This window comes from Trachurus trachurus (genome assembly GCF_905171665.1).
Source record: "Trachurus trachurus genome assembly, chromosome: 21".
Taxonomy (NCBI): Eukaryota; Metazoa; Chordata; class Actinopteri; order Carangiformes; family Carangidae; genus Trachurus; species Trachurus trachurus.
Genome location: NC_139899.1, coordinates 10,270,013 through 10,293,948, shown reverse-complemented (window position 1 = coordinate 10,293,948; position 23,936 = coordinate 10,270,013). Strand labels below are relative to the sequence as shown.

The 23,936-nt window shown below is 38.9% G+C and overlaps 1 protein-coding gene across 1 annotated transcript in view; it reads right to left on the bottom strand.

The window, feature by feature from the left end:
• pth2ra (parathyroid hormone 2 receptor a) overlaps positions 1-23,936 on the bottom strand; it is a gene marked incomplete at both ends in the record, with an annotated part of 48,247 nt that overhangs the window by 10,411 nt on the left and 13,900 nt on the right. The window contains 6 exons of the mRNA XM_083996265.1: positions 4,778-4,872; positions 10,433-10,499; positions 11,840-11,900; positions 15,792-15,945; positions 19,830-20,013; positions 23,297-23,394. Of these exons, the coding sequence (XP_083852391.1) occupies positions 4,778-4,872; positions 10,433-10,499; positions 11,840-11,900; positions 15,792-15,945; positions 19,830-20,013; positions 23,297-23,394 (659 nt within the window). The remainder of the gene's footprint in view (positions 1-4,777; positions 4,873-10,432; positions 10,500-11,839; positions 11,901-15,791; positions 15,946-19,829; positions 20,014-23,296; positions 23,395-23,936) is intronic.

The window sequence follows — 23,936 nt, the reverse complement described above, 5'->3', positions numbered from 1 at the left end:
GTTTGTGTGTTTTGTGTGACCTTGGCACTATTGAAGATTAGTTGCATTTTCTGTTTCATTGTCCTCTGTATGATAAACTGAGACATTCCCTGTATGAGAAAGCCCAAGAACCCAGACTTATTCTGGATGACTGAACATGATATGTTGTGTTGGCTTTTTAAAGAGGGGATCTATGCTCTAGCTGGATTCATCGATGGAGATTGGAAATTGAGACAGGAAGGATTATATCCCACATAAAATCATGGTTTGCTGAAAAAAATCAAATGTGCATGACACCTAAATAAAACAATCAATTAACCAATCAACTATGAATGAATTGTGGTTCACATGGTAGCTTTTCATGGTGTGACAGAATTTACTCATCACATTATTAGTGTACAGCAGCCGTTCTGTCCCCTGAAAGATGTTGCCCATGTCATGAGAAACACACATGCAGGCAGGTACAAACAAGTCAGGCTGAGGAATAATAGTGAGAGGACAAATATTTAAAAGTAGAATTAAAGTGATAAAAAAAATACAAATCACAATTTCAGGTCATGACTTTCAGAATAAACTCAGAGTGGATACGGGATGCAGAGATTTGTGATTTAGTTGCCTGTCACCTCAACCCTATATGCACAATTAGTCACGTGATCATGAGTCCAACTAAATCTTGCGATTAAGATTTTGATTCTACCAAGAATAATCTTTTGGCATATTTTGGCAAAATCCCCCAAAGACTCCCACAACGGTTATTATCACTGTACCTGCTTCACTTCTTACTTAACTGTCTCTTCTTAGTATCCTTGCTTGGCCTAGATTTATTGGCTTGTAAAAGGAAGTTGTATTGGGCTAACATTCAACTTCCAGCATGGCTTCCATTTTAGTGCACCTGATCACCATCATCTCCTCGTCCCCGTGCTTGCAGCATTCAAAATGTTCCTCTTCTTGGATAATACACTGTAATAACAACGTTTTTATCTGACACGCTGCTGCCAGCATCAGCAGGGGAGAATAATAGTGATAATTGCACATGTGAAAATGTGATACATAATGGTGTGTTTTTGTGTGTAAGTGCGTGTAGCAACACCACAGCTATCATTGAGAAGGTCCAATACCACACCCCCTACGCAGATTAAAGAGCTCTAATCGGCCCTCTACTGCCCTCACCACTGAAAGCACATTAACCTCCTGCTTTACTCCCTTTGCATCGCTTCCCTTCCCTCCAACCAGGAGGAAGACGGACACCAGCTGAACAAGGAAGTGTTTCGCTGCCATCCTTGCTGCCACATACCACTGATGCTACATCTGCAGTAACCTCGCCTCCCTCCCACAGGCTGTTTTCCCTAAGTGTGATAAAAGGTACAGGAGACCCCCGCACAACAACCTCCAAGAAATTGTGTAGTTTTCTTTTCCCCAGGCCATTCGACTAAACTCACAGCAACCAGGATCTGCCAACCCCATCCATCCACCTCCTCTCTTATGGTCATGGTTTTGGTATCAGGCTTGACTGCAATTAACAGAAGTGCAATGCAATAGCTATGCAAGCATGTAGGTTAGTGCGTGAACACATAGACTGTTTAGTAAGGTATACCCAAAAAATGAATTTGTGTGGATGCAAAACGTGGAGAAGCTAAAGTGTATTTTTCAGTTTGATATATTTGCATTTTCTTTGTATCTTGAAAAGGCCTGGGCAATGAGAAGTAGAGCTATATACAGATGAATGTTGTTAGCAGTCTTAAGTTGTTTATGTATGTGCCAACAGGAAGGACTGCCTAGTTTTTTTGATGTTCTTACTAAATGTGTCTTGTAATCCCATATGGGATGGGCCACAGTGATGGCATCACACAAAAATGAAAAATATTCATTCAGTCATTCATTCATTCATACTGGGGAAACAAATCTTGTTACACAGTCACATTGTGGGAACATACAGTAGGAGTTTAATTTTAGGGTTAAGTCTATGTCAATTCCATGAAAGAGATCCAGAATCAAATAATGAATGTACTAAATGTTAATGTTGTACACCTTGTAAACCATGTCAGGTAAATATGAAAAATAACAATGCTACGTTTAAAAGGCTTGTGATATTTTTGAATTAATCAGTTTTACGGCAATTCAATGAAGATAACCAGGAATTGATTAGAACAACTGATTTGTGTATCAAAACACAAATGTAACTTTTGTTGTCTCTGTTGTTGTTCAAAAGTCTATTACAAACACATCAGTGATGCGCACCGTGGCCCTGGGTGATGTTCCTTCATTGTGATAAACAATTTATTGTGAGTAATTCACACTGTGCTGCCAAAACACTCGTTATCTGACTAATTCCTCTGCTGAGAATAGTCCCCAATCGATATAGTGTTTGCTCTTGTGTGAGGGGACGATAGCTGGACTCTACACCCACTAGCTCTGTTTAGGAATTGGTAAGCCTTCTTCAAAAGTTTAACTACTCCTACTTTTTATAAGTTTGTGTCTCCTGTGGGCTCAATACTGAGAGCCAGACAGGAAAATGAGGTCAGACAGCCTGTTGACTTTTGCTCTACTGACTGTGGTTTGATGATCAGCAGTGGGTTAGTAATAAATGACATCAGCGATCACTTACCAGTGTTTGTAACATACAAAGAGTAAGGTAAAGGAAAACTGTTACAGATATGCAAGGGTAAGATCAGAGGAAGCAATACTTAAGCTTTGAAATGATTTACTAAAAGAAGAATGGAATGAGGTTTATACAGAGGGAGTAAATTATGCATATTCTTTTTTTAAATATTTCATATTACATTACGACAAACATTGTCCAATAATCCAAGTTAAGCACAAAGGTAGCAACAACAAAAAACCCTGGATTACCAAGGGTTTACAAAATGCTTGCAAAAAGAAAAATACACTGTATAGAGACTTTATCAAATTTAGAACAAATGATGCGGAAAAGAATTATAAGAGGTATAAAAATAAGTTGATAATAATAATGAGGCAGGCCAAAAGGGAGTATTAAAATAAAATGCTAAAAGAAAATAAAGATAACTTGAAAGTATCATGGAGGATCCTAAATGAGGTAATGAGGAATAAAACAGCTATGCCAAATTATTTTATTAGTGAGAATCGGGAAATCAAAAAGATATGACTCAAGTGGCCAATGAATTGAATTCTTATTTTGTAAACATTGGGCCAAATTTAGCCAACTCAATTTCAACACATAAGGAACAATCAGAGAGTAAATAAAAAATGGGAAGCAAGGTGTTACAGTCCATGTATCTAGGTGGGGTGAGTGAAAATGACATAAAATCTATTATAACCAAAATAAAGAGTAAGACATCAACAGACAGCGATGGGATAGACATGTGTATAGTGAAAAAAACTATTGATTGTATAATTAAACCTTTAAGTATATATATTATTTGATCTTTCTTTTAGTACAGGTGTTTTTCCAGATAGGATGAAAACCATATGTACAGCTGGAGGGTTATAAATCTGAATGCATGAGGACTGTATGTGGAGTCCGACAAGGATCCGTTTTGGGACCTAAACTTTTTATTTTTAATGGTATTTGTGAAGCTTCCAAGATTCTACAGTTTGTCTTGTTTGCTGACGACACAAATGTTTTCTGTTCTGGGGATGATTTAGAGCTTATTGCTGAAGATATCACTAATGAAATGGTTAAACTTAAAAGATGATTTGATGAAAATAAGCTTTTGTTAAAAAAAAAAAAAAAAAACTAAATTCATGGTTTTTACAAATCGAAAAAAGGATGAAATTATACTTTCATTTGCAGGAGAGAATATTGAGAGAGTGTCTGTATTTAGGTTTTTGGGTGTTATCCTGGAGGAAAAGCTGACATGGAAAATCTTATCTTGCCATATCTTAATTATTGCATGAAAGTGTGGGGCAATACCTATGCAAGTAATATCACTCCTCTGTTTCTGCTACAGAAAAGAGCAGTAAGAGTTATTCACAAGGCAGGCAATAGAGAACCCTCAAATAGATTTTTTATTTCTGCAGGTTTGTTGAAAGTGGCCGATATAATAGAATTACAGACCTTAAAAATAATGTTTAAAGCAAGGAACAGATCCTTACCAGAACATTTACAGAACTTGTTCAAACTGGAGGAAGAGGACAACAGACGGAAGCTTAATTTTAAACATACAATACATTTGCAAGGCTAAGCTTCAAACAAATGTGTATTTCTGTTGTAGGTGTAAAACTATGGCATTCACAAAGCAAGGAACTGAAAAGTATATCTCAGTTAAAGAAAATGTTTAACAAAGAGAGAAAAGATAAGCACCTACAAAAAAGAAGAAGGAGAAAGAGAAAAAGAAGGGGAAAAAAAGAAAAGATAGATAGACGAGTGATGCCCACTGCTATTTTGCTTGTTTGTTTTCTTGTTACTATTATATGTTTCATCATCTTTCATTTTTTGAAATAGAGTATAATATTGGTGTTGATAGCAAGCCAATGCAATTATAACAATAGAGTTTTTCTTCATCCTGCTCCTTTTCATTTATGGTAACTATGTGTACATTATGCAAATATGTGCACCATGTGTAGTATGTAGTATACCATGAATGGAATAAATCAAAATGAAATGAAATGAAATTTAAGTGGTTTATAGATGCTACCACTAAACCAAGGTAATCTATAAGAAGTCATATTGGCAGAAGCACATGACAGTGTAAACGTGCAGTTAATGTAGATCGATGGAAATAACTGTATGATGTAATCAACACATAATTTACAACACACTGCAACCTTGGATATACCACACTAATGGCCGGTGTTAAAGACACAGTTAGTTCAGTACCTGTACTGTTTCCTGGTGTCGTATCTCCCTGCGTTTGTCTCTCGAATTTTAGTGGCCAACACTCGCACAATGTTCACAAACAAGACAAAGTTGAGCTGAAAAAGAAGACAGGTTTGTGCAATTAAAAAAAGAAAAGAAAACATTACTGATTTGCAATAATTGCCATGAAAATAAGTATGGTAACATAGATAACATATGTTACACAACTTTCTAAGATATATTTTGCATATTGGTTGCAGCAGTTTCAGGTCTATGTATCATATAGCAGATAAAACCAAATATTGAGTGGCTGCAGATTAATTCTAAACAATAGAAAAAGGAAAAAAAGAAATCTGCATGCATGCCTTTCTGCCAAGTTCGAGGATTTTTCCTCAAAGCCTTTAATGAGTTCAGGGAAAAGTCAATGGTTGGACGCAAATTGCAGTTTACGTTTGCAGCCAAAGACTTGCACCCTTAAATCTGCATCATCCTTTCAATCCTATGTGCCACTTGAATGAGCCAGAATGAGAATATAGCTTGTGAATACAACATGCCAAGACAAACAGCACTCTGTGTGCAGATATAATCCAGACAAGAAAGAGTGTCTTTGATCTAAATCCAGAGTTCCTCTACAAGTGCAAAGAAGAAAGAGCAGATTAAGCATGAACACAATTCACATCTGTCAATATTAACATACATAATTAGGGTTAAAAATAAACATTTACTACTGTCTTGCTTGACAATAAATGCATAATTTGTATAAGGCATGCTTTATCCACTCTTGCCCATAAAGATGAAATAAAATATTTTGTTTTACCACTTCTCATGAAATGATTGTGACAATGTGATTCATTCTTGATAGATCAAATGTGACAATGTGATTCATTCTTGATAGATAAAATGCATATCTTCTCAAAATCATTAACTGGGACTGAATATCATTGCACCTGGTCAAATGTGATTACTGAAAAATAGGAATAAAAAGAGGAATGCGTCTGAAAACAAAATTATTTCAGCTTTATGGGCAACAGTGTATATCAGTGAGTCATCTAAATTTAAAAACCCACAAAAATCTGTCACTTTGTTTGATGACACACTTTGATAGTAAACACAGCAGAAGTATTGCTCTCCAAGGACAGTGATGACTCTCACAACAATTATTCCTGTGCAATGATCCCATCTTTGTTGATAAAATCAAATCATGTACTTGACACTTGGCATACCAAACTTATTAGATGCTCCTTCTAATTAGCTAATATAATATAATGATATGATATGATTATATAATATATCACCATGTGACAGGTTTTTGGTGTGTAATTTACAACCGTATGAACCCATTTAAAATTGCCTGTCTGATTGTGTGGATGTTTCTGCATTTACTGAGAAAAGGGCTAAAGTGCCCATGAAATATAACAATTTCATGTATATGTTTAGCATTCTGTGTATTGAAATAGGAAGAAAAATTCTGAAAAAGAAATATACAACCTTCAAAAGTGCAATTTTGGTGAAGAAAGCAGAGCAGCAAAAACCAAAGTAGTAGCGTAATCTTTTGCATTCCCTGCTTGGTCCTTTAATTGCTATCAGGCCACTCAGGATACGATCAAAACACTAAGATTTCAATGATTAGAGGCTTTAGAAATTTGATTTGAGCTTTTCTCGAGATACTGCATGAATAAAAATTCTCCCTTCATCTTCCCTTTCCTCAATTTGTGCTTTTATGACCGGCTCTAATACTAAACGAGAGGGAAAGAGACATGTGGTTAATCTTATTGATTTTCATGATTTGCATTGGCCAGAAAAGCTGTTGCTGCGAGCCAGAACACTAATTTGAATGGGAGGAATAGAGACACAACAGCATGTTGTACATATTCATCACCAAACACTTGCTGATGTGGAGCTAAACCTGTACAGTTACAGTGGCTAGTGTATGCATATTAAGTAGAGCAAAAGCCACACTCTCTCATATTAATAATCATATCTACATCATTGCCCCCAGTAAAAGACACAACCAGCCAGATTCAGCCTTTAGATGATCTGTCCTCCCTGCTCCTCTCAGTGTCTTAACTGTGCTGTTCCCTCGTTTGCAGAGGAACTCACAGATCATTAAAAACAAAGACCTTCAACTAACTCTGATATCACTTTGTTTTCTTTGTATTAATGATGCAGAATCTGTTCTAAACCACATACACACACACAAACACACACGTACCACCTATCTGTCAGCACAGCGCTGTGTTTGTTTGTCTCAGTGGGGAAATGAGGAAATACCTGAGGGATGCTGTTTGCAATTGCCTGTTTTGTAGCAGTACTATTGGTCCACCCACAGAACCATCTTGGAAACTGTTCTCATAGTTTTCTGCTGCTTATAAATTCCCATATGAGAACAGAACTGAAAGCAAGACATACATACAATCCAGTCACGTACTTTGCTGCTTGTGCACAACAATTACAAATATGCACCCACTGTCAATCTGTCTGAACAAATCTTCCTTCTTAATGGTTATAATGTTCAGTCTTTATTAAAATTGTCTCAGAGAGGTGTTGATTAAATTCATAAACATTTTGGAAGATGTTGTGGTGCTGTTGAACTGTGTCACATAATAGAGAGGGGTGCTCCTGTTAGTCTTATATTTATTAGTATTAGTGAGGTGGACAGATATACAGTCAGCATAAACATCTGGACACCATAGCAGTCTTTTATGTAGCAGTGGTTTTGAGTGTTGGTATATCAATAGTGGTGATAGATTCATCCTTGAAGTTGATCTCTAACTATTAGCAGCAAAGTTGTTATTTTCTTTGATCTGAGATATGTCCATCAAAACAGAGCATGTTAAGTAAAAGCAGTAGCTACTATATACTGTATGTCTGTGAACCTGATCTGCCTTCACCTTTGAGAGGAAATCCTTTGTACTGTCATCACCTCAATATTGAAATCAAATGCAACAGTTCACAGAATTTTGTCTTGAACTGTGTTTTGAGAGATGCTTATGGGAGTTGAATGTACAGAATATTTTTTTACTTTTACTCTTTGCATGAAATACTTTGTAGTTTCCCAATGTTCCTAGTGCCATGGATAGAATCATAACTGTCTCATTAATGCTAAAGCATGTATACTAAAAACCTTGCAGCCAAGTCATGTGGGTTCTAAAGTAGGCTCAGAAAATGTATGATGATCAAGTGCCTGAAATGTGAAATGTCTCTTGTGTGTACTGTAAGAGACTTTGACTTTGTGAGGAACTGTATCTCCTTGAAGACTTCGGACAATTACACAGTAAACAATTCAATTGTTAATAACTAATATTAGCTGTATATACAGTACACGTAGGCTAGTTGCTGTTTGAGTAGTAGTTTTATGATGAAACATGGCAGCCACTGATTGCTGCTTTGGGGTAAACATGAACAGATGCACAGTCAGTGTTATGTTTGCAGGAGGAGCAGGAGAGGCAGGTAGATCCACAGGATCTCAGCTAAGATCCGACTGTGGCTTAGAAAAAGTACAACAACATTACTTTGTGAGAGAAAGGCTTACAGCAGTTTCTTTACAGCAGCTGTGGAGGTAAAGTGTTACCTTGGGCAAGCTCTGTGCTGCAAATTGCCCCTGATTGCTGCCATCAGTGCATGAATGTGTGATGGCATTGATGTATGTGTTGTGTATTTTGATGCCTAGAAAAGTTTGTACCATTTACCATTACATATCATGTCAGTGTCTTTTTTGCTACTTCAGTGGTTGCTGCCACACTGCATGGTTCAAAGGGGGTTGCACTTAGTCACATATTTCTATTGTAATGTAGAAGTGTTTTAGACATAATTATATTCCACTTGTGGTCAGTTGAACACATACATATGTCACTGACCACTGACCAGTGAGCACAGTCCCAGCACATGCACACAGCAGCTCTGACTCTGGTGAGCAAATAGGGGCTGTGTGTGTCAATGCACTGGGTCCAGGTCAACAGTGAAGTAATGGCACAAATCTCAATGTTCAATGATGAGTTTGATATAAAACTGTGCTGACAAAATCAGGTGATGGATGGAAACACTGGGGAGGATTTAGCAGGTAGTAAGAAGGTTCTCGGCTTCTGTGCCTTGTACGAGAGTCGTCCATGATGCTTGCCAACATCATACAACTCAAAGCATGTCACAATGGAGCTGTGATCTTCTGATGTCGTATTATGATGTTCACCCTGAATGATTCTACAGCAAAGTACATTTTCACCTCTGTTTGTGTGTAAGAGGTGTGACTATGTTCACTTTGTGTGAACATATTACTCTTTGGACAATATGTGCTAAAATAAAAATGAAAACTATAGCAGGAGGACTAGGTTTTATGCTGCATTCACATGAAATCAAGTAGATGGCAGATGGCAAACCGGATGTCATTTTAGAGAGAAGGATGGTAAACTAAATGAGGCCAGCAGAGACGGCAACGGTACTATAAATGGTAATGCCATCCAAGGTTAAAATATTTCAACTTTTTACCTTCCACCACCACGGAATTCACAGCTGGATTTAACCTAAGTTTCAACATGCAATGTAATATCAAGAGAAATCTGAGCCATATATGTATAGATATGATAATAACATTAATTAACACACAAGAATTTGTTGTAAACAATATGTAGGTATGTGTGTTATCGTTTTGCCATCATGCCGTTCTGTTGGACTTCTTGCTTGTTTTTCATGTCCTCTGTCCCATGGCTGTAGTCTGCCTGGTGTCTGCTGTCTGCCTGATTACATGTGAATGCAACATTACTCACACAATCACACTGTCTCAAGATACCAATGCGCCAACAGTAGACTACACCTGACCATACCTCATTTTAAGACCAATACGCCGACAGAAAATGACAACTGTGTCAATCTGATACTAGCAGAGGAACTGTGTTTTTCTTTGTACCAGGTGTGAGATGGGTGCAGTCAGATGACTTGATAGTTGTGGAGATGTTTAACACTTCCTCCATCTGGCTTTTTCACTTAGGTTCAGACGAGACGTAAAATCTCCTATCTACAAAGGATTGAATAAAAAGCCAAAAATAGTTCTTGCTGACAACCAAAGCACAATAGGTCTAGGAGGCAGCTTGCAATCTTACAACCACATGAAGTGAAAAACACTGTACGGCAGGAAAACTGACTGCCCAGTAACACAAAAGAGAATCAACTGCTAATTATCCAATTAATTCACTTCAGCTATAAATCCTGGCTGTAGTTGTCACAGGTGGTCTCTTGAGCTCCTTTAGGCTTTTACCTCCTTTAACAGCCTGCCATGCTGTTAATTCACAATGATTTAAAAACAGTACGCTGTGCCACAGCTGTGACAGTGGATGGTAAGTACTACTCACAATAATCACAATGGTGTGGGAGGCCTTTTATTGTTGTTATTGTATTACTGAGCTTAGTGTGGTGTCACATTAAGATGAGACAGATAATTCATTGTGTCAGCTGCTTGGTTTTGAACACAAAACTTCTGTATCTATTCTCATACACTTGAACCCCTGTTTAATATCTAATTCAGAGTGAGGGAGGGAAATAAATAAATGTGTAATCAAAGTGTGATCCTGACACAAGATCAGAAAACTACTAGTTCTACTTTAACTCAGACATATAAATAGCCACTTCTTGAACACTTATTTAGCAAACAGCAAACTCTGATTGCATACTGACTCTCACTCTTACCCCAATGGCTGTCAGGATGGGAACCTGGTAGATCCACTTAATGTTACCAGCACTCAGCTCCCAACATCTGCAGAATGCACAGACAGGAGAGGACAGGGTGGCATTAGAGAGAAAGATAAAGAAAGAAGCAAGGTAATGAGGAAGGTGGGTGCTAGCCTATTACCCAAAAAGATGCCTGGAGTTGCAGAGAAAGAGGAGACAGATTACGAGGTCGATTTTCAACATTACACATCCTCCTCCAGGTGACCCAGCTGATTCTGATCAGGCCCAGCTTGTGTCCATATGGCAAACTACCTACTTTCCCCCCCATGGTCTTTTGAGTCTCAGCTTTCTTGAGGCTCTCTCCACCATCTTAGTGTCTTTGTTAAAGGCTTTTTTCTTCCTCATTCCTTTGAGGCTCAATGAACCAAGTGCTGTGGCAGGGACTGGGCTGAAAAATGTAGAAAAGTAAGGTCTGGCAAAACTACCACCATTTATAGGAACATCATATTTCTTTTGAAGCACTTCTTGCTGTTTTTATATCAAGAATCCCTCTTTCCTGTGCATTTGGTGTAAATTAGTACATGAACAGAGCGTCTTGCAAATTGATGGGGCATTGAGAACTCATTCACATTGAGTAGATTCCACCTCTTTTCCCCTGGAAACATAACAAAAGTGAATTTTATGTTTCCTTGGTGGGAACTTTTCCATCTGGCTGTTGGCTGAATTGTCTGTTGTATACACTTTATTCAAATCTTCAGACAGTCACTGTTTTGCGTTTATTTAGTGTGTCCTCACACAATGTCCACTACATAATTGGAGGTCCCACTGAGATTTCTAACTTGCTGGCAGTTTCCAAGAAAGTCTGAGGACTGAGTAAACATATGTCTCAGGGGGAATTTGCCTCAGGAAAGGTAGTGAAAACCTCTTTCTCTTGTACAAAATAGAGGTGCTCTTGCTTATGCAGTTTTTAAGAAGACAAAAAGCTGCAAATGTTTTCAGCAGCACTAACTATATGGAGAGCCGCTCAATAATGTTTCCAGATTTGTTTTGTTTTGTTTTTCAGGCTTTGAATCAGACAGTAGACCTACTAGTAATATGTTAGGTAGTAAGCAGCAGAAGTACATATTTGGCAGAACCATGTACCAAGTACCATTACTCAACAGTGAATAGCTTAACTTGACATCTTTTATATAATAACCATCCACATAGAAACATAAATTCAACATTGTTCAAGTCATGAGTACTTGGATTTCACTGGTCATTCAAATGGCATCATCACTGAGCACTATTCATACAATTCATGTCTCTTGTAATGTATTACTTAATCCATGTCCTTTAGATCGTCCTTTCAAATCTTGACATCATAACTTTATATACAATATATGAAAAAGGACATACAGTAGATCGTGTGACTTGCTCTCTCACCTTGCATCTGCTAGTGTGGCCCTGACAATCGCCCAAACTGCCACGAACACAGCTGGAACACCTGAAATTACATAAAGCAAACCATGAGCTGAGCGTGGATGCCTTTGTGTCGTTATGAAAATCACGGAGGTGAATGATAAAATCCATATTCCACTTTTTTTTAAACAGGCCCACACCAGAGCTATTACCCACATTACTCAAAAATGACATATCGCTCCCATCAGCAATGAGTCCAGAGCAGGTCTTGGAATTATTACAGAAAACCTTATCATCCAGGGCTGCTGACTTGGGCACAAAACAGGGAAGGTCAACTCAGGAGCAGACAAGTCGTGAGACCCCTGATGCTGGAACAAGCCAAGTAGGTACAGGCATGGACCCAGGCAGAGCAGCTGAGTCTCCCTGCCATGAAAGGAGTCATCGATGGTTTTGTCTAAGATTGCAGCCTCCATGGAAACTTGGGGTAACGCTCAAACAAGAGGGGACTGCACAGGAAAAAGATTTGGAGACCGACCATGAGACAGAGGTTTCCCACTTTGGTTGTGGACTAGTATTTAGCTAACCTGAAAGCAGGCTAAAGGCTAAAGGGCCAGGGTGCAGGCAGAGGGTTAGCATAGTGATAAGCATGCTAGACTTATTGTTGAGGTTTGGTTGTATACAGGCTGAAAGCTAGCAGGCTCCTAGGTAATCTGCAGGTGGTAAGCTAAGTGTATTAAACACTGGACAAGTGGGGTGTAGGTTTGCAGATAGCTCTACAGATGGCAGCTGACTGGGAAGCTGGAGCAGAGGCACAAGGCTAGATAAACAACTGCTGTAAGTAAGTAAACGAATGGTATCTCAATGGCACCACAGATAGGTGCCAAAGGTGGGCTAACTGAAGGACAGGACTTGGCCAACAGGACTAGCCAATCAAAAAGGAGGAAAACTGGGTAAAGACATAGCAAAACATCCATGGTAATAATTTCAAAATAAAACAGGAAGGGTACACGTAAAGTCCAGACCAAGAATCCTATCAGGATCAGGGCATGACAATATGATTGATGTCCTCATCATGATGAATCTTTATTGCTATATCCACCAGCCTCGGTTGGTGTCAGATCTCAATAGAAGAAGCAATTTGATCTCTTTCATTCCCCAGAACAGAACATCCCAGTAACTTTTGATTATTTCCTCTGTCTGGTGAGAGTTTACCGGAGGAAACTGATGTTTTGGTCCGGGAGGTCCAAGCTCACAGCGACAGAATATAGTAATGTGAACAGATCTCCACGAGCTGATGAAGCAAAAGTAGTCTGGGAGGAGGTTATTATAGTAATATAGGTTTGCCCTGATGCACTAAGAACCGCTGCCCAGTGTGGAAAAAAAAACCTAACAAAAAAACACACTTTTTCCAGTTCAGAATTTTATCTCAAAAACTGAATTTTTGAGAACATTTTGAATTCTACTCTTAAGGGAACAACTGCAGTCAATGTAAGAGTGTCATTTTTAAACATCAGATTTTCTCTCATGATGCAAAACACTTTTCATTAAAAACAAATCACCAACATTTCCATGCTGTCAAGATGCAATTCATGTATTATCAGATTTTTGTTTAGATATCATTCCCCCCTCTCTCTGCCTCCCATTTCCTGTCTCTCTCTCGACTATACTATCGATTAAAGGCGAAATATATACAAAAAAAAAAAAGGAATACATAAACCACAAAGCATAACAGTCTCTAGGAGACAGAAGGCACTGTGGAGTAATCCTCATCCTAAAACCCAAGACAAGTATGATCCACAAAAAGAAAACTTAATATTTACAGTTCAGAAATAATTGTGGCAAAGTTTGTTTTTAAAAGACTGGCCAAACTCTGAAATCTAACAGGGAATATAATTTGTATTTTATCAAAGCCTCCTAAAATCATACCATTTAGGCAGGAGTAATTGCATATGAGTGTGATTTTGGTTACGTAGTGTTCGTTCTCCACCATCCCCTGAATGCTAATTTAAATCTGGCAGCTTAATTACAGCTAACATGATTTGTCAATGAAACGTTAAATGGTGGATAATTGTCCCTCCACTTTTCCAACATATATTCTGCTAAATAGAGGCATTTGAAATAAATGTTGAATGTTATCAGAAGCTAAAACGAAGAAGACAATAGAGAGAAAAGACAGAGTTGGCAGAGCTTTAGGAGACTAAGGAACAAAGCAAAGTACTGAGATGTGACTAGAACCACAACCAGTTACTTAACACTAACATCTGTGTTGACCTGATGGTACTGTAGCTGCTGAAAGTATCGTTCAAGCAGCTGGTCCAGGGAATGGATTTGCCATCTGGTTGTTCACGTTCAGGTAGATGGCAGAGGACCAAATAAGTTCCACACATTAACATGTGTGTTGGAATGGTGACATTACTGTAATATTGTCAGTGTAATTGTGCTCATGTTGAAATTTATTAATGTGAGTTATGGATTCTCCGCATAAAAGTGAATTTGCTGATAGTTGGTTATACGTGCTTATACCTTAAACTGTGGCAGCCACAGTTTGCTTCTTTCTACAAATAGAAATAAACTTACTTATTTAATTAGAAAGTCATATTATATTGTCTTCCATGAGCAGTCAGTGACTAGTCTGCTGAAAAGTCCCAAAAAAAAACAACTTCTAGAAACTTCAAAAGTACCACCTTGAACTTTGAGGGTGGTAATTGAGCAAGCTCACCGGACACCATACTGCGCTTGCACCTGCGCTTTGCTCGACGCAGTAACAAACCATTGTGGCGCAGCACAAACCATTAGAAATAATGGGTTTCCGAGCACAGTAATGTAATTGCATCTCAAGGATTCACACAATGCATCTCAGTGTAACTAACAACAAAAGTTTGTATAGAACCAGACACACTGGAGACAGAAAAGTACAAGGACCCAAATCTCTTTCATTCTGTTTTCCTACGTTCATTACTATTCAAAATACAACATGAGTCTACAAGCTAACAGTTTAAGATATGAAATTGTGCTCATGTTGTATGAATAAGTGCTTGTGTGTGTGTGTGCGTGCGTGTGTGTGTGTGTGTGCGTGCGTGTGTGTGTGTGTCTGTGTCAAAAATACAGCAATGCAGAGATCGAATTAAACACCTCCTGACTAAATCACTGAAACAGGTGTGTAGATGCATTTCCCCTGAAATCAATTGAATAGTTATAATATCGTATTAAGACCAAACACAAATCATAGTTCCATGATGGAAAAACTCAGTCTCCCGTAATCTTTCAGCCACAAAACACATCAAAATTAACAGGACAATATCCCAAAACAGTATATCTGTTTGCAGTTATCACTCAGCTAGCAATGGTAGATTCAATGTGGAAGCAGCAGGCCTAACACAGCAAAAACACAATCGATACTTGGAATCACACTGAGCAATGAAACTATTGTGACTACTGCATAATGCATTTGCCTTTCAGAAAATGGCAATGCACCATAGTAAATCTAAATGCATTGTGCATTTGTGGTACAAATTTTCATTTAAAGCAGAAGTAAGCGGAATATTTGTGTTAATATAAGTCTTAAATAGTTATATCTTTCGACAGCAATCACTTTTATAGAGTGTTTGGTCTGAAACACGGGTCTGTCAGTCACTCTGCTCTGCTGTAAGCCGAGGAGAAAACTTTCCTTGTATCCTACAACCTTTATCCAATGAGGAGAGAGAACGGCATAAAGGGGCGGTCCTCTCTGTGTGTGCAGCCAAGGGATGCGCATGAATGCTGCTAACTCCATCGGCTGACAGAAAGTTAGCCAAAATGACCGGATCGCTTACTTCTGCTTTAATGATCTAGTAATGTAGCTGCAATGCAAGTGTGAACTGTACATGACCTAAAGATATGTTTGCCAGAGGCTTGTTTAGCAGAGATGGTTTAGTCATACTGCTCCATGTCATAAAAGCCATGTGTGATATGGGAAAAGTGTGTTTTTATTCCTTACCCCATCCGATGAGTGTGAAGCCCCAGAGGTATTTGGAGTCTGAGCGGAAGGCCATGAAGATGAGACTGTGAAGGTAGAGGCCTTCCACCAGGATCCAGTAATAGTTGGTGGCCAGAAAATAGATGAAGAGCAACACCGTCACCTTGCAGCCAATCTGATAACAAAACATTAATGTTACATCCAATTTGTACCTGCTATTATACTGTTTATTTTTGTTTGTCTGTGTTACCACCTTATTGTGATCACAGTATTTAACATACCTAAATCTTACACCACAGGTGTCCCCGTGAGAGTCAATGAACTGATTGCATTTTGTAACACCTTGCTGTATAAATTTGCACAAGAATGAGAAAAAGTAGAGTGCGATGAAACTGGGAATACAAGCTTCATGTTAATTAAAGCCAGCAAATGTATTCTTATTTAAGAAGGTTGGCCTAAACATTAAACAGACTGTCTGTGTGTTTGAGCTAAGATAATTAATGGTCTCACTTTAGAAATATAACTTTTTTTTAAAAGACAAACATACAATAAAGGAACATCACCAGATGTATTTAGTCCATATGCCAATCTCACTGAAGTCCCACATACTGTACTCATTATGTGCATATGACATCAATCATCCATGAAGTAGTCCATCTTTCTGTAGCTTACTGTATATCAGCATTAGATATTATGGTGCATTAAGCCTATGTTACACAAGTGTGTTTAAGACCAATGATTATGGATAGCTGAACTCTAACTCGGCACTTTAATCCAAAATATGTTGTACTGACTGTTTCTTCACACGTCTCTTCACATTTAAGCTTCATTGTGCATATATGTGCTGAGTTTGACACTACAGCGCTGTTTTCACATTCATCTGCTAGAAGGGAAAAGTGGTGATTTCTGATGACATCTGAGTTTGAAGTATTTTAATGTACTAGAGCTTTGTGACATCATTATACACTATTTGTTATGGCTTATCCCTTCTTCCTTTTTTTCCGCGTTCTTTCCCACCTCATTATAGGACTGACTTAACCTGGTGGAAGCCTCATGTGGGAGGTTTCAAGGTGGCCTCTCTCTCAGTCCTCCTTAGTCCTGTTTAGTTAAGGCTCAGTTCTTGACTCACTTCTGACTACATATTCTGTCTTTGGGTTGAGTGATCATCTTTTGCGTTACTATGTGGACCTCCCTTACAGCAACTTTGTCAATGTGTATTATACTTATTGTTTAGTAATCTTCGATTTTTGTCTGAACTCAACTGAACAGATCAGTTGGATCCTTCGGTGAATAAATTATTTGCATTAACTAGAGGAGGGACTTCAGTTTGACTACAGGGCAACAACAAAAATATGAACTCACTTCCCCCAGATGTGACTGAGACTGAGTCACTGACATACACAATATGTACAAAAAGGAGGAAAAATGAGAGAACTGTAAACCTAATTTCATACCAGGCACAGGTGAGGCGCACGGTGGCGCAGTGTGGCACTAAAATCAAGGTTTTTGGCAATAGACCAAGGTGCACCGAGATGGGTGTGGCAGCACAGTAGGGAGAGGCAGGGCTGTATTATAGAAATTCTGGGCCCCTTGAAAAAATACTTAAGTTGGGCCCCTGCCCCCTGACTTTTCATCACCACTTTTTTCATAGACTATGTATTGTAATTTTTTATTTATCTCAACCAGGGCAACGATGACAGTCAGTGGCAGTAACAGACAACTTGCCAGTCATTCTGATTTAATAGTTGTCTCATGAAGCTTTTGCTATATTGTAATAATTTCATCTAAATTTAGATTAGGCTACTGGGGGGTTTTGCGGTCCCTACTGGGCTGTGGGCCCCTAGAATTGCCTTCACCTTTCTCCCCTATGTAACGGCCCTGGGGGGAGGTGTCGACAGATTCAGCTTGGCGCAGTAACAATTTTGTGGCAAAAGGCTGCGCTGAAGGTGCGCTGAAAGCTTGCCAAGTTGTTTGTCGAGTGGTAATTTGGCTGACCAGCGCACAGTGCGTACATGTCACCCAAACCTCACAGGCAGGCTTCCAGAATGTCAGGCACATTTCAATGCAATAAATAATCACAACAACCACTATTTGATGTAACTATCTGAATCGGCACATCATTTTATATCGATTGTCCTGTCACATCTGATGTCAGATCAAAGATGTTTGTCATGGGGGCGGTGCGTGGCGCAGTGGGTAGAGCGGCCGCCCCATGTAGAGGCTACAGTCCTCGCCGCAGGCGTCCCCGGTTCGAATCCCGCGTCGGGCAGACCTTTCCTGCGTGTCATTCCCCCTCTCTCTGCCTCCCCATTTCCTGTCTATCTCTACTGTCATCACTATCAAATAAAGGCAAAAAGCCGAAAAATATACTTTAAAAAAAAAAAAAAAAAAAAGATGTTTGTCATGCATAATGGAATCTTAACCTGACTGAATTAACACAGTTCGAAAGAAAAGAGAAAAAGAGAGACGCTCGGCGATGCGTCCTTTACGCACAGGTGCTTCTGATTTCATCCTCGTTACGCGTGGTATTTGTTTATGTTGTGATCTGTCCACACTACTTTGTTAGATGGGGTTTAACTATAGGTTTGTGAGTGTCTTTATAAGTGGAAAAGGTTATTATTAATAACCTCCTCCCAGACTACTTTTGCTTCCTGAGCCGTGGAGGTCTGTTTGCGTTACCATTCTGCCAATGTGAGCTTGGACCTCCCAGACCCGGACCAAAACATTGGTTTCCTCCTGTCAAATGTTTGGCCTTCTGGCATCACTGTCTCCTACAGGATAGCCACACTTTCAAGATAACAGCCTTCTTTTCACAAACCATTAGCAATATACAGTACATGATTACACACCCGAAGTCTTTTTAGCAGTGTAAAACAAATCAACTTTTCTCATTAACTCAACTTAAGTTTTTGTTAACTTATCTTTAGAACATCCAGTTTTCATGCTCAGACATTTCATTTACAAACATGAACTGACAAACTTTAGGTCTCTTGCCTTGAAATGATAGTTGAGTGAAATGAACTGCTGAGAGTTCACTCAGCTCATTAAATGAAGATTTTAAAGAAGCAAAACTAGCAGAATTCAGACTATTTAAACATGGATTATTTGAGAGCCTTTTTTTAGTCCCTGCCCTTGCAGCCTTGAATTTAACCGATTAACTGTGAAAAGATAGCCTTGTCTGATATTTCTGTAATGAGGTTGGTACATATGATGTGTTTTCAACCCTAACTCTCAACAGCATTTTAAAACTCTCCAACCATACAAACATGCCTGAAAAATGTGTCACATGGCTTTCATGTAGAGTGGGCCCATGTAGGCTACTGTTTGTCAGAATAAACAGAAAGCAGTGCTCTGCAGCTGGTTGCTTGGTATGAACAGCTTCTTTTTTGAATTATTTTGATTGATTGTTGATGATTCTACAATATTATTCCAGAGTTTCAACAAAAAATGTTTTTTGTTATATGTTTTTCAATAAGGTGAATATGAGCATGAAAGTTTTATGTGAGTGAAACAGAGAAAACAAACTGAACAGCACACCAATGGTACCAGCCTCAGGACATCTGTTTATCATGCAAACTTCACCCGCTCATAGTAAACTGAAGGTCAAACTCATTTTTGTCCATGAAAGGTGTTTCCTGAGAATCTTCTTAACGATCGCTTATCCCAGAGTTATCCCAAAGTCATCTAATAACAGTTCTGTGTTAATGAACAAAACATACTCATGTACACTTGAATAGGCACAGTTAAGGTTTGATGATATATAGAATATATGTCAAGTAAACAGCTTGGGTAGAGTTTCACACCACTAAAGATTTGTTTGGTGATGCAAGAAGAGGAGGAATCAATGAGGAAATTAAAGTATAAGCAAGGTCAATATTTTCCTGGTGAATTGCCAAATAGTTATGGTTTCTCTATGATAACATCACACAGCCTGAAAAGTAGAGAAAACAGACAAGTTTGAGAGCTGTGATTACTCTGTAGTCATTGTTTCAGTTTTACTGCAGCTTTTTTTTTGGTTTTACCAGGCATTTTTGTGCAGGTGGACGGCCTGGTACTTACATACTGAGACTTGTCCAGTGATGTTATGCTAACTGTCTTTAAGTTCTCCAACAGGGCAGAGTCAAAGTCCTGCAATCCAGCACTGGAATGGACGACTTTGTCCTTCACAAAGATGCTGACCGCTCGTAACATGAAGGACACAAACAGGTGCATGTGGATGTAGTTTCTGGTGCAGTGAAGACGCCTGCCAGGAAAACAAATAAAAGTGACAAATAAGTTGATAACTAGAGCACAATAAAATTGAATCCAAACCACTGGGACATTTTGCTGAAGTTCAAATCACAGAATCAAGGCATGAAAATGAAATGCATTATTTAATGAAATGACAGACAAAAGTCTTAGTGGGCCTCTTGATGATATGATCACAGATTGTCACTTTGGAGTCTGATTTGTGCTCTCTCTCAGAGGCCAATGAGAGAAACTATTTGTTGACACCATTGCTCAGAAGACACTGCCAATCAATTTTGTGCAGGATACTGCACTGTAGGTCCATTTCTGCTCCAACAGAGAACAGATGGCTCCTCAGTGAACCTTCCTATTTCTGTCAGAGGGGAGAAACTGTCAATGCAGCACAAGCCTCTGCTGCAAATCACCAGCTTGCCAGATTCAGTTTCAGTTTTTTTCAGACCTACAGTAAACTAGTGGCAACCAAGAAGTTGTCACAGATCCACATTGTATAAAGGAGCAACATCACCTGGTTCTGGTAGTGAGACATTGATGTCACAGCACTTCTGCTTCCACTTCCCTCTTCCTGAGATCTGAAATAAAGTTTGTTGTTCTAACGATCTGGCAGATTTACTTCAGCTGATGTGATCCTCTGGATCAGGGGTCCAAGACAAGATTACCGCAGCCCCCAGTGATGTTTACATGCAACATGGCAGCCAACAAAGAGCAACTTTTGTTCAATTTGGCAATCACCTCTATCCTGAGAGAGTGAAATATTGCTTTTTTGCTAAAAAGCTAACAAGAAATTGTGTTAAAAATGTTGTTTAAGTAAGATTGAGTTATCCAAGCTAACGTATCAGGAACATTAAGAGAGAATTTTATTACATTTCTGTGACCTCACAAAAGATGTTTTTGGACATTTCACAGATTAATAATCATGATGCACATTAATTCAATGCTGTAAGTCAGGAGGGGAAATTGTGACTACATATATATATATATATGAGAGAGAGAGAGAGAGAGAGAGAGAGAGAGAGAGAGAGAGAGAGAGAAACATCCGACCACAAGATGATGTGGACATAAAGATATTTCTCTACATGAGAAGTATTCATGGCTTTATTATGAAAGCTGTTTCCACTGATTTTACTGATATTTAAAATCACTGTGTTGCATTAGATAACCTAACTATCCCACAGCTGCTTGGCAATGTAATAAGCTCACTGGTTTTTTAAAGTTTAATGTACTGGGGCTTTGAAATGGATCATGTGCATTGTTTACAGTGACAGTCTCAGAGGCAGAGAGCAGTGGGAGCTATAGGAGGATGAGGAAGATTTCTAAGTTGCTTTATGAAGTCAGAAGACAGCAGATGTAAGACCTGAGTTTGTCAAAGTGCATCTTGATGGCTCTTTGAAATTGTAACTGCAGCTGATCCAGAAGATGTACTCTTTGAAGTGTTACCATTTAAACATGCAACCCTGATCACATTCGGGACTTTCCTGTCTGCAAAGTCAGATGCTGTTGACTTAACTTTATACTTCCACCACTCCTAATGAAATGCAACCCACTCATGTTGGATAACTGGTGGGATTCAAATCAGGACACAGGCTGTTTTTATACACCCATCAAGGAGGTACAAGTCAACCATAACATCAAGTTCAATATGATGGATTAGCTTTGCATATGAATAGGTAAGATGTCTTTAAAAGAAATGGGCAACGCGTGTGTCACCCTGCAAAGGCTGGAAAAAAATACCAAAACTTTTTTTTTTGTCTCCATCCTTCTCTTCCAGCCTTTACACATTAACACTGGCCACTTCAACTGAGTGGGCTGGTGTGTTACATTCAGTTTCAAGAGGGCAAGGATTTACAAAAGCAGTTTGAAGTACTGATGGGAAGATTACAGTGTGCGTTCCCATCCGTGTCACACACCCAGCTCTGCTAAGGATGAAGTTTCTCTCTTCCTGTTGCTGTGGGGGTGAGTGTGACTCTCTCAGACAGGTGCACTGGAGACTGAACAGAACAGAGCTTCAGCAAATACTCAGCTCTGCCATTGCTGCCACATACCTTCTCTGTCAAGCCTTCCCCAGATATAGTGTGTCTGTTAACCTGATTTCCTCTCCTGGTCCCCTCTGCTTTGCTCTGGCCCCTCCAGCCCTCTGTCCTGTCAACCCTGCTCCTTGGCCCTGGACCACTTCTCAGCTCAGCCAAATCTTTTACTCCCCACTCAGCACAACCAGCCAAGAGTCAACTCCCCTCTGCCCTCTTCATACTTTGCTCAAATCCCAGTCCTTCAGACCTGCAATAAATGTTCTTCTAATCACCTCTGTGTTTTGCCCATGGGACTTTCTAGGCTGTGGCTCAATAGTCTGTGTTGCTTTTGTTATTGAACAACCCTTATTTTACCCACAGCTCTGAAAATGGTCTCCTCTCCCCTACTAAATGGGTTTGCAGTAATAACAAAAAATAATTTAAATGACTTCTTTATTAGGTTATCACTCTCTAATCTGTAAATTTCTTGAAAAGAAAAGAATCTTAATTAATTATCAAATTTTATGCACTATATATACTGTACATATTTATATGTATTTCATGCAAACAAACTTTATTTAAGATTTGTATCGATCCAACCTGCTGAACACTGACTAAAAGACAGTTTAGGTTACACTACCAAGCCAATGGGATTCATGTATTGAAATAATTCTACATTGCTTCTATAATGAGCATCAAATCGCATAACTATTTTCACAAAAACGTCTTTTTGGAGTATGGTTCTGACAAATGAGGCCAGCTATTTATTCTTTTTTATCAATGCTTTTGCCCCAAACATGCTGTGTATATTAATAAGCTTAGAGCCATATTTTCATTATGTGATGTTGGCACAGGTCCCAGCCCAGAAAATGAGTAAATTCCATTCAGCCATTAATTTGTCAATTCAGCTTTGCAATTTTGTTCAAAACATGTTTAGAAATGTGGTACACAACTGAAACATAGCAGGACAGTCAGGAGACAAACAAAAGGTGGTGCAGGTGTTGGAAGGAGAGACAGTCTCCACAGGGGAAGAGCGACTTTTCAGAAACACTTTAGATAACCTGTTAAGTGCATGGCTGGCATTTCCTGTTGCTTGGGCACACCTGCAGCTCACACCTTTCATTGTGGAAATAAAGACGGAGGAGATGACCACCTCCTTCTATTATTCCACTAACCTCTGTGTTTCTGTATTGGTTCATCACATCATCAAGTGTTTTTTTCATTTCCTTTTGCACTGTCAGTTACAAAGCATAAGTATCAAAACCCCTCTCATACCTGAAGTATCCAATGATGAAGATGGCCACAAGCAGAGAGCTGAAGGACACAGCGTAGCCAATGGTGTACATGACATACAGTCGCTCAAAGAAGTCTTGCTGTGAACACACAAAGAAATATATCCAATAAAAAAACAGACATGCACACTTTCTTGGATATACAGGAAACCATTACCACTGGTTCTCATTATTTTGTAAGGAGACAGTGAAGGAACAACAGGTACACTGACTATAAAGTAGAAACTGTTTCTAATGCCTAAAGGCTTTGTGCCTAAATGGATTTGTGGCCAAGTCCTAAACACGTTGCTCAGTTTGACTGAAGATAATAAAAACAGAACTGTAGAATCAGTAGTTTCAAAGCTTTACCAGGGCTCTGCAAAGAATAGAGGAAATACCACAAATATCAAGGAGAGGTGGGAGAAAGAATAAATGACAAAATAACCTGTCAACAATGGGAAAACATTGTGTGAAAACGTTTTTTCTACTTTTTGTTCTATGTATTGGTGTGAATTTTGTAAATGAAAGTATATCTAATAGAAACTGTTCACACATGCTGGAGAAATTGTGGAGATGAAGAAGCAAACCACCACACCACATTCAAGGTAACAATCATTTTAGGAAGGTATCTGGAGAGCCATGCA